General features: G+C 44.9%; 1 protein-coding gene across 1 annotated transcript in view; it reads left to right on the top strand.

Annotated features, from left to right (window-relative positions):
• Positions 1–12,635, top strand: part of ADARB2 (adenosine deaminase RNA specific B2 (inactive)) — a 96,583-nt gene that overhangs the window by 45,963 nt on the left and 37,985 nt on the right. The window contains exon 3 of the mRNA XM_054390096.1: positions 1,293–1,407. Within this exon, the coding sequence (XP_054246071.1) occupies positions 1,293–1,407 (115 nt within the window). The remainder of the gene's footprint in view (positions 1–1,292; positions 1,408–12,635) is intronic.

Here is a 12,635-nt window from a genome sequence, read left to right as displayed (position 1 = left end):
CCACGACCTCACCCATGCAGCTTATCCCAGCACCAGGAGCAAAACTGGAGTTGCTGCTTGGTCGAGCCACTTTTCCTAACAAAGGTGCAGTCACTCAGGGCTAACCAGATTACAACATGCCAGGCGTCTCCTGTCAAGCATCACAGAGTGACTTCCAGCCCCCAGGAAGTGCTCCCAGTAAGATTTGTCTACCCAAGGTACAGCCTGGTTTCACACGAAAAACCTATAGCCCAAAGAACCACAAAATGCTCCTTTGTATCTTACTTTTTTGTTCCCAGACTTGCAAAGCACTTTAAGAACAACTCATGCTCACAGTGTTCCTCTGACTTATCTGAAATATATGCTTGAAAGGCTCTGTGCCAAAGTGCAGAGATTAAGTAAATGAAAAGACACTGAATGTTGCAGCAGGGAAGCGGTCCAGCTGGTGGTGCCCTCAGAGCTGGTTCGCATTCATCCATATGCAGTCTGCAGAATCCATTATTTAGACCCTTTCCCCTGCTTGGCTTCAGTACTCAGCTCCCCAAGGCTCTCCTTGGAGACTGAACTCGTTCAGACCTGAAGGTGCATACCCCACAGTCTCTAGAGGTTTGTCCATGGGAATTTTTAACCTTTCAACAAAGCTGCTGTGCCCTGGGGGAGACCTGGCAGACCGACGGTCCCTCATCACTACTGCACACCAACATCCTTGCTTGATGTGCAAGCAGAAGTTCCCTTTCCCCTTCTCCTAATGGCTACAGAAGTGGGAGGAGGACAGACCATGGTACTCCCCTGACAGCACTAAACAGAGCCCAGATTCCTCAGCTGATTTGGTTTACCTCGTTATCTGTGAGTAATTAAAAGCTCACCCTGAATGCAGAGAGAGGTGGTCCCTGTCTGTAACTTATCTCTCAGGCTTTGTAAGCTAATGGACATTTTCAGTGGGCTTATAAGGGGTTTGATGGGACACACATCCACCTCTTCAGCTTGCTCCAACAGAATGCTTTAAGGACCAGCAAATTTCTTGTGAACTGATCCTGGACCAGTATCTAGGAGACCAAAAATAAGAGTCAGTCTTAAAAGATGCCTTAAAATCCCAGTCATGCAGATCTCTAGCTTTAATTCAGTTAATCTGGCCATCCCTGAGGGTGATGTGGGCAGTAGACAAAGAGATACTCCTTTTATCTTTGCTCATGTAGGTGTTGTCTAATTCTGAAAGGAAGGTCTCAGCAATTGACAGCAGGTGGCTAATCTGCAGAAGCACCTGGGTTCCTTGTTCAAAGAAGTCAAAAGCTCTCTCTGACTGTGTCTTTCAGGATTTTGCTGATTCCATATACCAAATGGTTGCACAGAAGTTCCAGGAGCTGACAGACAATTTCACTTCCATGCATGCACGCCACAAAACTCTTGCAGGCATTGTGATGACCAAAGGTAAGATATCCTCTCATTTATTTTTCCTCTGGCTTTTATTTTTTTTTTTTGTGACTAAGTAATACATTATTTACCTGGTCCACACTATTGAAGGGTGACTTTATCCCCACCCAGGAAAATAAATAATAATGCAGAGAAAAGAAACATTAAATATTTACACCTTGAGTAAGTTCACACAAAAATGTTGGTAGCAGAGGTAGAGATTTATTCATAAATCTGTCCTTCCACTGCTTTGTTTACAGCACAAAACGCAGAGTGGTCTGATTTTGCATTTCTGAATAGGTGAGGGATTTGTAGTTATCAGTAAGAAGTTGGGTTATTTGTTAATTGCCTTTTAAGATCTGGAAGTGCCAAATTCATGTTGCTACCTTGTTTAAGGCTACCTTAAAACTGTGGGTTTGACTGACAACAAAAGCAAGCCTCAGCTCATTTCCTTTCCAGTCAAAAGAAATGAGCTCAGAGCACGCTGAGTTTTAAATTCTGGTCTGGTCTAACCATGGGAAGTACAGCAGAGCCAGAATTTGGTATTCACTCCTGCTGAGCCTTAACTAATGGACAGATTCCATACAGAAGCTTTCTAATGGAAGTGTGGCATAGATGGTCCTGCCTGCCTGTCTGTCTTTGTGAGCAGCCCTCTGTCGGGACGTCTCGGTATTTATGAGGATGTCAGCAGCGCAGGTGCTGCTGTGAACTTCGTTCTCACCCAGACACATGGAGTAGTGGATTGGGTTTAGAAATGAGAGGCTAAGCTCAGAGGGGAGATGCATGCATATTTCATCCAGCCTGGGCTCTCTGCTTCCTTTCAACAATTACATTAGCTAGGTTCAGTAGGCACAGTTGTGAATATTGCAAGGCAGCAGGATGGAGGCAGGATTATCTGCTGGATCTTTTCCAACCACAGGACCTAAGTATAGCTAAGAGTTCTGTGCAGAGTAATTATTCTCTTTTTTGGTGTGAAAAGTGTAAGCAATCCTCTCCTGAAAGTAGAAAAATTGACCTAAAATTCTTTTGAACCTCTGGTTGAAACTGAACTGCCTCTCAGCTGTACATGTTGTAATTTTGCTTAACCTGCCCTGGTTAGGGTTTTTTTTTTTTGTGTTGGTTTAGGCTCTGGAATAATGGCTGAGTATTCCATATTTTTGAGTGCTGCACAGACACAGTCTTGTGCAATCATAAAACATGGTTTAGAAGTCCTGTAGAACACAGGAGACCTACTCAGTATCAAGAACAATAAAAGGGAGAGAATGTGATTGACTTTGGGATGTGCAAGGTGGATGCTGCACCCAGCGTGCAAGCTGGCTTGCCATAGATTTCTTGCCTGTGGCACTTGCCAGGTTTAAACCAAGTGCTGTCAATTGATTAGAGGAGCTCTTTCCAAACAGGACCACATGGAGGAACATTTTTAAATTTGCCTTTTGTAAGAAGCTAAGTTACAGGAGCCAAGAACTGTTGCTTTAACCACTTTCTGAGGGGGAGCTGTCCCAAGTTCAGTTTGCTTACACTCAGGATCTGGTTTGCCTGTAAGAATTTCATCCCGTGCTACCTTGCCAAGGTGGAGTGCCAAGGAGCTCACTGCTTTTGCATTCTAGTAGGCCTAGGCTTGCTTTAAAAAGCACAGTGGAGCTGGCACAGCCTTGCTGCTACATGACCAAAGATGTTTAAAAGGCCACACCATATGGGAAGAGAAGTCACCTAAAGGAGTCAGAACTTCCAGAACTGTGGCTATTGAGTGCATGCAGTGCAGTAGTAGGGAGAGAAGGGGCACACCCAAATCCCTGCCAGCCTTCCTAGGCAGTTAGGGCTGTCTGTGTCACTTCTTTGGGGAAGGGGCAAAAGTGTCCTGCTGCTGTTTGATTTTTTTTTTTTTTTTTCCCCATGAATCCCATGTCCTTAGTGGGATTTTACACATTCGTATTTCCTATTTCATCTTAGTCAGATTAGGACAAATCATAATTTTACTTGTGTTCACCAACCGTTTCCCTCAAGGCTTCTTTTGTAATTCTGAATTCTCTGTTATGAATTTCTTCAATCTGACAGCCATTCATCAATATCATACTGGTTTTGTGGAGCCTAGAAAAGAAACCCCCAGATGTGAAGTGAGTCACAGAAGATGCAAAGGTAGAAACAGCTTTTTCTTGGTGTATTTTCCAGGCATTATCTGGCAGGCATGGCAAGATTAATCATTTGCCATTGATGTCATTATTTTTTGCACTGAAGCTGTAGATTTGCCATTTGCTCCTCACCATCCTTCCCAGAGGCAGCAAAGATCTCAATGTGTGTAAAGATGACAGGAACAGGCTTTCCACTTCAAACACTCAAATAAGTACCAATTGCCTGTGTTTTTAACATAGAATTTGGCAGAAGAACCCTTGGATCTCTGCAAACAATTACTAGGGGGATCCAAACCCCTCCAAATCTGGTAATGTTTCGCTGTGTTTGGCACTACACGCACCCATAAAGGACAAAAATTAATTTGTTTTTGCCCTCTGTTTCAATTTAATGTCATCCTGACTAGAAGCAAATTTATCTGTGCTTGTCCAGTGTTCAGACAAAACCAGTAAAAAGCACAATGTGATTCTGTGATAACTGCTGTTGAGATAATACAAAATCTCTACAGACACAACAGAATTGTGCTAGATGGGTTTTCTTGTCCTGAACTCTGACATTTTTTCTTACCATTTCAGTTTCCCAGGGAAACCAAAGAGAGTTACATTTGGACACTGTAATTGACTTATGCTGTAGCACCCAGGGCAAATTCCAAAGTATGAGAAAGGGAGGGGAAAAAAAAAAGGTAGAAAATGGTGTTATTGACTGACTGTGAATGTCTGCAGTAATAAATTGCTAGTCAGAAAAGCAGGCAGCCCAGTGTATTTCTCTGTGCTTTGCTCTGAATTGGGCTGAAACAACAAACCAGGTTTCTGTAAGTACAGTAACAAGAAGAGGACTAAGTAGGATTTTTTTGTCCCTTGCTGGGTGTGGTGGAGAAGTGTAGTGACCACAGATGAGGAAAAGAGTGACGTGCTGAATGTCTTCTCTGCCTCAGTCTCCAACAGCAAGACCACTTCTCCAGGAGCAGCTCCTCTCCCAGAGAAGGGCATCAAGGCAGGTGATGGGCATAGAGCACAAGTCTTATGAGGACCAGCTGAGGGAACTAGGATTATTTAGCCTGGAGAAAAGGAGGCTGAGGGGAGATCTTATCACTCTCTACAACTCCCTGAAAGGAGACAGCAGTGAGGTGAGGGATGGTCTCTTCTCCCACAGCCCTGTGAGGAGAGGCTGAGGGAGCTGGGGGTGTTTAGCCTGGAGGAGAGGAGGCTCAGGGCAGACTTCATTGCTCTCTACAACTACCTGAAAGGAGGTTGTAGCCAGGTGGGGGTTGGTCTCTTCTCCCAGGCAACCAGTGACAGAACAAGAGGACACAGTCTCAAGCTGTGCCAGGGGAGGTTTAGGCTGGGTGTTAGGAAGAAATTCTTCACAGAGTAATTGGCCATTGGAATGTGCTGCCCAGGGAGGTGGTGGAGTCACCCTCCCTGGAAGTGTTTAAAAAGAGACTGTCTGAGGTGCTTAGTGCCATGGTTTAGTTGATTAGATGGTGTTGGGTGATAGGTTGGACTTGATGACCTTGAAGGTTTTTTTCCAACCTGGTTAATTCTGTGATTCTGTGTGAGCTGCAGACCAAGAGATGCAATAAAGGCTGGTGGCACTCACAGCATTTGTTTGCACTGGACAGAGTTTGTCTTTGCCAGCTCTGAACAGACCTGGGCATCCATTTGGGCTCTACCTGAAATCACTGGGCACAGTGAGGAGCTCCTGCCACTCAGTGCAGAGAGGACCTCTCATTGCTGTCCTCCCTCCAAAATACCCTCCCATAATCATTATGAAAGAAACAAGACTGATATATAAATGCTATTTTCCCATTTGTGTTTGACAAATCTTAGTTTAAACACTGAGAGGAATTGGTTTTTTGGGGGGTCATGCTTCCTATTAAAAATGAAGCATTAAGAAAGTTCTTTCCTTTTCACAGGAGCACATCATTCATATAAGAAGGTAGTAAGCTGATTTCTCTATTTCTCTCTTCAATTTTTTCTCTTCTTTTTTTTTTTTTTCCAGGCTGACAATCATTTTGATATTAAAAGCAAACTAGGAGGTCTTCTGAGTTAACTTGTATGAAATAAAGATGAACTGGACAAAAGAGCCCTTAATAGCAATTTCATGCTGTGCTAAAAGATGGGAAATTATCATCCCTATCTCATGGAATGGATCTTAATCATTGCTAAGTGGAATAATAGAAAAAAGCAGAGCTGACAATATGTCTCTGTGGATCTTTACAGCAATATTAAGACTCATAAAGCCTGACATCTGAGTACAACCAGAAATATTGATGGCAAACTGATTTCTGATCCCTAGTTTAAATAGGAAAGCTGTAAGCTAGTAAAATGCAGTAGAAAATTCAGTCCCTATGTATAGTATCAACCTGCTTCACTAATCCTCACCAGGGCAGATTAAAGGGGGAGAACAACCTCCCTCACCCTGCTGGTCTGACTCTTCTTGATGCACCCCAGGATGCCACTGGCTCTCTTATCTACCAGAGCACACTTCTGGCTCGTGGGGAGCTTCTTGTCCACCAGGAGCAGATGTTTTCCAGCAAGTCAGTCCCTCTGCTGATACATAGGATTCTTCCTCCCCAGAGGCAGGGTTCTACACTTGCTCTTGTTGAGCTTCATTATGCTCACCTCCACCCAACTCTCCAGCCTGTCCAGGCCTTGCTGAATGGCAGCACAGCCTTCTGGCATTTCAGTCACTCCTCCCAGTTTTGTTTCAGCAGCAGACTTCCTGAGGGGCACTCCAGCCCTTCCCCAGGTCACTGGACAAGACTGGACCCCAGCACTTAAACGGTGTTCATAGGTGTCACTTACCAAAGGTTCGTGTACCCTTTGCTGTTGGGTGAGCCTCCTCTGCAGCCCTCAGCAGCTTTGCTCCTGTTTTCTGATTCCCCTCCACTTTGGCTACCTCCTCTGCATTCTTTTCTGGACTAGGAAATCCCCCTTGTGAATGAGGTTTACTGGAAAGTCCTGCAAAATGGATTAATGTGAGAGTCCTTTCTCAGGCGTCTGACAGTGTGATCAATCGGTTCCAAACTGGCTTGTGTCAGGAAGGGATTTTTCTTCTGGAGGAACTGAGTTTGAATTTTTTTTTCACAAAGAAACACCCCATGGTGTGGGGGAAGGATCAGAGAGCAGGGCAGAGAGGGCTGTGCCTCTGTCCCTACTTGTTCACTGGCAGAGATGAAGAGCACTGCAGAGAACAGCCTTCCCTAGGTAGTTCAGGCAGAGGAAGGATTACCCAACACATTAAGAAAGTAAGAGTATCTGAGCTTCTCAGAGGATCCCTCCACACCCCCCTCTGCACAGAAATGCAATATATTCACTCTCACACAACTTGCAGTTTGACATCAGGAAAAAAAAAATCCCTGCACAGCTCCAGCATTTTGAAGACTACGTTTCACTTATATCCCTCTATCTTTAACCTCACTGCTAGCAACTTTTTTATTCCTAATATCATCTAGCTCTGTATTTGCCTTTTGTTCTGATTTCTGTGACATTTTGTAAGCCATAAACATGCCTCTTCCTTCCCAGTTTTTTTTTATTCAGCCACCTCTTCACATCAGCTGTTCCCTTCCACCTCAGGGCTTACTCCTAGGGACACTCAGGTGCAAGCTGCAGGATACAGCCAGGGTGCTCCCTGAAGTCCCAGGTCCCTGTTTTTCACTGAAATGATCACAATCACCACCACTGGTACAGTAAAAGATGGAGAGGAGAAACTGAGTTGCAGCAGTCTTTGTCTGGCAGACAAATGCATACAGCTAACAGCTCCTCACCTCTTCTGCAGAAGTATTCTGAGGGGGACATTGCCCACTCCCAGCATGGCCAGCAAAGCCCAAGCCTGGCAGTGCAGTTCCCCACAGTGCTCTGCATAGGCTTGAGGACTTGCCTGGGCACAGCGGAGTGCAGGATTGTGCCCACAGCATGTTCCAGCAGGCAACCTCTCTGGTATCACTGCCCTTTCATGTCTTGGCTATCTCTTATTACAAAATTAAAGCCATTCTAAGGATGTGGTAGAGCTGTCAGGGAAGAAGATAACAGAAAATAATGCAGGGTTGTCACTTCTGTGTAGCACCAAGAAATTTTACTTCCCTAAACAAACCTGGAATGGTAACCTGAACTTACTCAGCTATGAGATGTGATTAGAGCTCTCTTTAAGCTGCCTTGAAAATTATTCCAAATACACTATTTTTTTTTCCTTTTTGCAGATAACAATGGACAATCCTTTTGACTGACTTGTTAAAAAGGGCAAAGAAAGAGCATAAAATTATTGCTTATCAAAGAAAGAAGCAGCACCATTTAAAAATAACATGAATTATTCACAAGGGCTGATGTTACACTATCATTATTTCTGCCTTTCCATTTTACTCTGTAGGATTTTGTGTCAGTTGTCCCTAACCAAATAAAATTGGTGGTGGGATTTTTTTCTTTTTTTAATTAATCAAACCTGATTTTTCTGTTGGTTTTTTTTTTTTTTCTAATTGTATTCCAAGCAGTGAGTTACCTTCACAGCAAAGAAGCTAGCAGGGTATGGAACATCCAGTGAAGTGGGCACCTGCATACTGCCTGGTGTTTCTTTAGGTGTGACGCCACCTGCTGAGATGCCAGAGTGTGATCCCAGCTGTATGCTGACATTAGCAGTTGCAGACTTCATCCTGTTCAATGAGAGCTAAGCTCACTGGGTGTCACAGAAGTTCTCCAATATACAGGCAGTGGGATTTAGTTTTCTGACTGCACCTCTGACAATTCCTTAGTGACTGTGGGTTTCCTTTTCCTATACATAAATGTGCAGGGCTACACATTCTGTGATATGGAAGGTCTTAGTGATTGTAGTACGCTAGAATCACAGAATGTTAGGGGCTGGAAGGGACCTGTCTCAACTTTTATCCATTGCCTCTTGTCCTGTCATTGGGCATCAATGAGAAGAGCCTGACTCCATCCTTTCAGCACTCACCCTCTTCAAGTTAGCTTAGACTAGCCACAACTCTCTGGTTTTCATGGTAGAGATGTGTCTTGCAGCAGGTGAGTGCAGACAGTTTGTGTCTGTGGCCAGGACTGGCTGTAAAAGCACAGCCCATACCTAGTCCAAGTGATGTCAGCCAGTTCTCCATGTCCAGCTTCTCTGCTGAGCAAACCTTCAGATTTTTCCCTGCATAGTCTCTCTGTCAGCATCTCTCTGAATGTATTGCAAGCTCAGTGGCTGCAGAGCAGATGTTTTGGGAGGTGGGGTAAGGAAAGCAGCATTCTTTGGCTGATGTGTGTCCATAACCCAGCTCAAAGCAAAGTGCCCAGTCCTGAACCTCAATACTGTCTTTCATTGCTGAGGGGGGGGGAGAAATGAGCAAATTGACTCCAAAAGTTTAAACATTAGGGGAAAAAAAAAAAAAGACACTTTAAAAATGTTGTGAAGATGCTACTTTTACTTTGCTTGCCACTTTACTATTTGATTTTCACGCTGTATTTGCTTACCTGAAGTGAGAGAAATCTTACAACAGGCATCTGTCTGTAGTAGAAGGCTGTACTTCTGCTGGCTGGTCTTCAGAGTTCATGGAGAGACCCTGACTATCCAAAAGTAAATAGGCCAGATGAATGACCCCCCCAGCAAAGTTCCACTCCTTTAACTGTAAAGAAAGCCTACAGCAGTTAGCTCAGCTACAGACATCTAAACTCTAGCCATCCAGAAGAGCTGAAGTGAACCCCACCACTGGTGTCAGCAAACTGAGCATATCTTACAATAAAAGCCCATTTTCTTTTCAACAGCTCATCTCTGACCTGAAAGTCACAGTATCACAGTCCATTAGAGCTTGGAAGGGACCTCCAGAGATCATCCAGTCCAAGCCCCCTGCCAAAACAGGATCACCCAGGGTAGTCCACACAGGAATGCATCCAGGTGGGGTTTGAAAACCTCCAGATGAGACTCCACAACCTCTCTAGGCAGCCTGTTCCAGTGCTCTGTCACCCTCACTGTAAAGAAGTTTCTCCTCATGTTGAGGTGAAATTTTCTGTGCTCAAGTTTGTATCTTAGTACTGCACATCACCAAAAGAGCCTGGCCCCCTCCACTTGACACCCACCCCTCAGATCTTGATAGACATTGATCAGGTCCCCTCTCAAGTCTTCTCTTCTCAAGACTAAACAGCCCCAGATCTCTCAGTCCCTCTTCAAAGTCTGGACTATGACACTCAAAAAAATGAACATTAGCAAGGTCATGTCCCCTGTCTGCCTGAGGGGACATCCTGCCTAGTAGAGACCCCAGGGCAAGGCTCAGGCTTTCAGCAGAGCACCAGAAAGGTCCTTACCTCACCAGGTCTTTAGACTGAACCTGTGCTCAAAGACAGTGTGTCATTTGTGGGTACATTTTTGTCCTGTAATGCAACTAATTAACTGGCAGCATTTTTGAAAATGAAATAGGGCAAATTCCCTTCCTGCTCTCCTGGCTGTCCTCCTCGACAGGACCCTGCCAGCATGCTGACACGGCTCCCCAATTTCCTTTCCCCTGCTCCATTTCCTTTTCAAATTGAAAACTATTAGGAGTCTTTAGGCAAATAATAGAAACCTAATGCAGGTGCCTGTTATGGATCGCTCCATACTTACTCCTAACCTAATGTCTCCTCAAACATTACTCCACAGAAGGCAGCTGAGGGAAAGCAATGCCTGATGAACTCTGACGATCAGTGGATCAGGAGTTAAGGTCATCATAATGAAGGCCATTTCTTCTTGTTTGTCAAATGACCTGAACACAGTTAGATCCCTGGGTCTTTCATCAGAGACTGGGTCCCCTCAGGAAGAACAGGCATCTTGCCAAGAGCAATACCCCTCCAGCATCATCTCCTGCTCTATGCTCCAAAGCAAGGAAGCTGGCATATGGCTGGTGGTGCCAGATTAGTGCCAGTCTGGGAATTTTGCCACACCCAACGCTTTAGATTCCCTAGGCACAACTTGGTGATGTGCTCCATCTAAATTGGTCACATGTCTGAGGTTGAATTAATCCATGTTTAGAAGGTAGCTTGGCATTCCTAAATAGAAAGCAGGACAAGGAAGCTGGGGAAGGGCCTGGAGAAGAAAACTTACGAGGAGTGACTTAAGGAGCTAGGGGTGGTTAGTTTGGAAAAGAGGAGGCTGAGGGGAGACCTCATTGCTCTCTACAACGACCTGAAAGGACATTGTAGAGAGGCTGGTGCTGGTCTCTTCTCTCACGTAATTAGTGATAGAACAAGAAGGAATGGCCTCAAGCTGTGGCTGGGTAGGTTTAGACTGGACAGTAGGAAAAAATTTTCCCAGCAAGAGTGGTCAGGGATTGGAATGTTCTGCCCAGGGGGGTGGTGGAGTCACCAACCCTGGGTGTGTTTAAAGGTCATGTGGATGTGGTGCTTGGGAATATGTTTTAGGGATGAACCTTGCAGAGTAGGGTTCTGGGTTGGACTTGGTGATCCTGAGGGTCTTTTCCAACCTGAATGTTTCTGTGGTTCTGTGAAAGCACTTGAGAAATTTGAAGGATTCTGCAGGCAGAATGAAAGAGAAAGCAAACATTATTAATAAGAGTTAGTAATGACTGGGTTTATGCAAAACAGACAAGTGTACAGAAGTGCCTATTAATTCTGAATCACTGAAGCAAGCATCTAGACTCCAGAGCTGGACGTGCTGCCTATAATGCCAGTGTGATCAGCCAGTGTTCAAATTTGCCTTCATCAGCAAGGCATCACGTGTCTGATTTTGAGACAGATTCCTCCTGTGCTCTCTGGCAGTAACACCCAGCATTTCACAGGGGACAGACCTCCTATTCTGTGTATGTACAGAGCAAGGCATGAAAGAGAGCAGTCTGTTAGCATGCATGCTCCTGCAGACATCGGGCACCTGTCAGGGTGTTGCAAGCGCTTCTCACCACGCTGGGTGCTCTCACTTGCAGCACTGAGTGGTGCTGTGCTGGTCACAGATCACTGTCCCCATTTGGCTCCCCAGCAGGTGTAAACACTTCAGAGCTAATGCATAAGGCATGTGCATCTGTGTTTCTTGAGTGCCGTAGTGCTGAGGCATAACTCTTGGGTCTTTCCGAGCGTGGGGGAACAGGGATGATTTTCTGTTGTTGTAGATGGAAAATACATGGAAATTTGTAATGTTTAGCACTCAGAATTGTTTTGAAAAATCTTGGAAATCATTTCCTCCAGCCTCAGGTCACATCTAAGTGATGTTCTGCAAGCATGTGCACCTTGCCAGGGCTGGCAGGCACCACAGCCTGTCCACACATGGCTACCTACTGGGGGTCCATAGAGCTGAAAGCCAACATATGGAGTTAATTCACCCAAAAATGAACACCCCAGGCACTCTTACATGTGGACATGTGGTAGCAAACAACATCAGAGGAATTCAGGTTATTGCTGTACCAATAGGAGCTGGGTGTCTTTGTGTTTCATTTGTGAACACATCCAGACCTCACAGAAAGTCCTGAATCCCTTCATCGTCTTAAAACTCCTACTGGAGAAGAAGAAAGAGTTAAGTTTAGGTATAGATTAAGTGTTTGAAATGATAAGAGGCATGACACCATTCACTGGGCTTATTGGGATGGGTAAGATACAGCTCCTGGAGAGCTGGATGGTTTGGCTGCAGGGTAAAGGGGGAAATATGGGGGGAGGTGGGGGGAGCATTAGGGGCATGATAATGTAAGGAGAAGGAAGCAGTCTCAATGCCCTGAGAAGGTCCTTTGGTGCAAGTAGAGAGGCTCGTGGGCTCTGAACAAGGGAATTGCCTCCTGGTGTGCTGAGGAAAACAAAACTCTGTGTATGCTGGTAAACAAATAGAATAGAATAAACCCAGCTGATTGTTGTCGTGGACCTTTTAGCCAAGGATAATACTATATACTGTTCAGGAAAGCACACAGCACTTTCTGAAATGCTGAGTGGGGCTCAGACACCTCTGCTGCAGGCAGTGTCTCATGAAACATTTGGTGTTAGCCCAGAGTTAACTAGAGGGATGTTCCTTGTCTGAGATACCCATTATTTTTCTCATGAAGGCAGTGACCCTAAAGCAAAGTGACATCAAAGCAACTGTAATGTACAGAGGATAAACACCTTTCTTTGGAGCCATTTGTCTGTCTCAACTTTTTGTGTAGTAATAAAACTGGAATAAACACA

This window comes from Indicator indicator, chromosome 20, assembly GCF_027791375.1.
Source record: "Indicator indicator isolate 239-I01 chromosome 20, UM_Iind_1.1, whole genome shotgun sequence".
Lineage (NCBI taxonomy): Eukaryota > Metazoa > Chordata > Aves > Piciformes > Indicatoridae > Indicator > Indicator indicator.
Note: the sequence above shows the minus strand (reverse complement) of the source record. Positions and strands in the feature narration are given on the sequence as shown.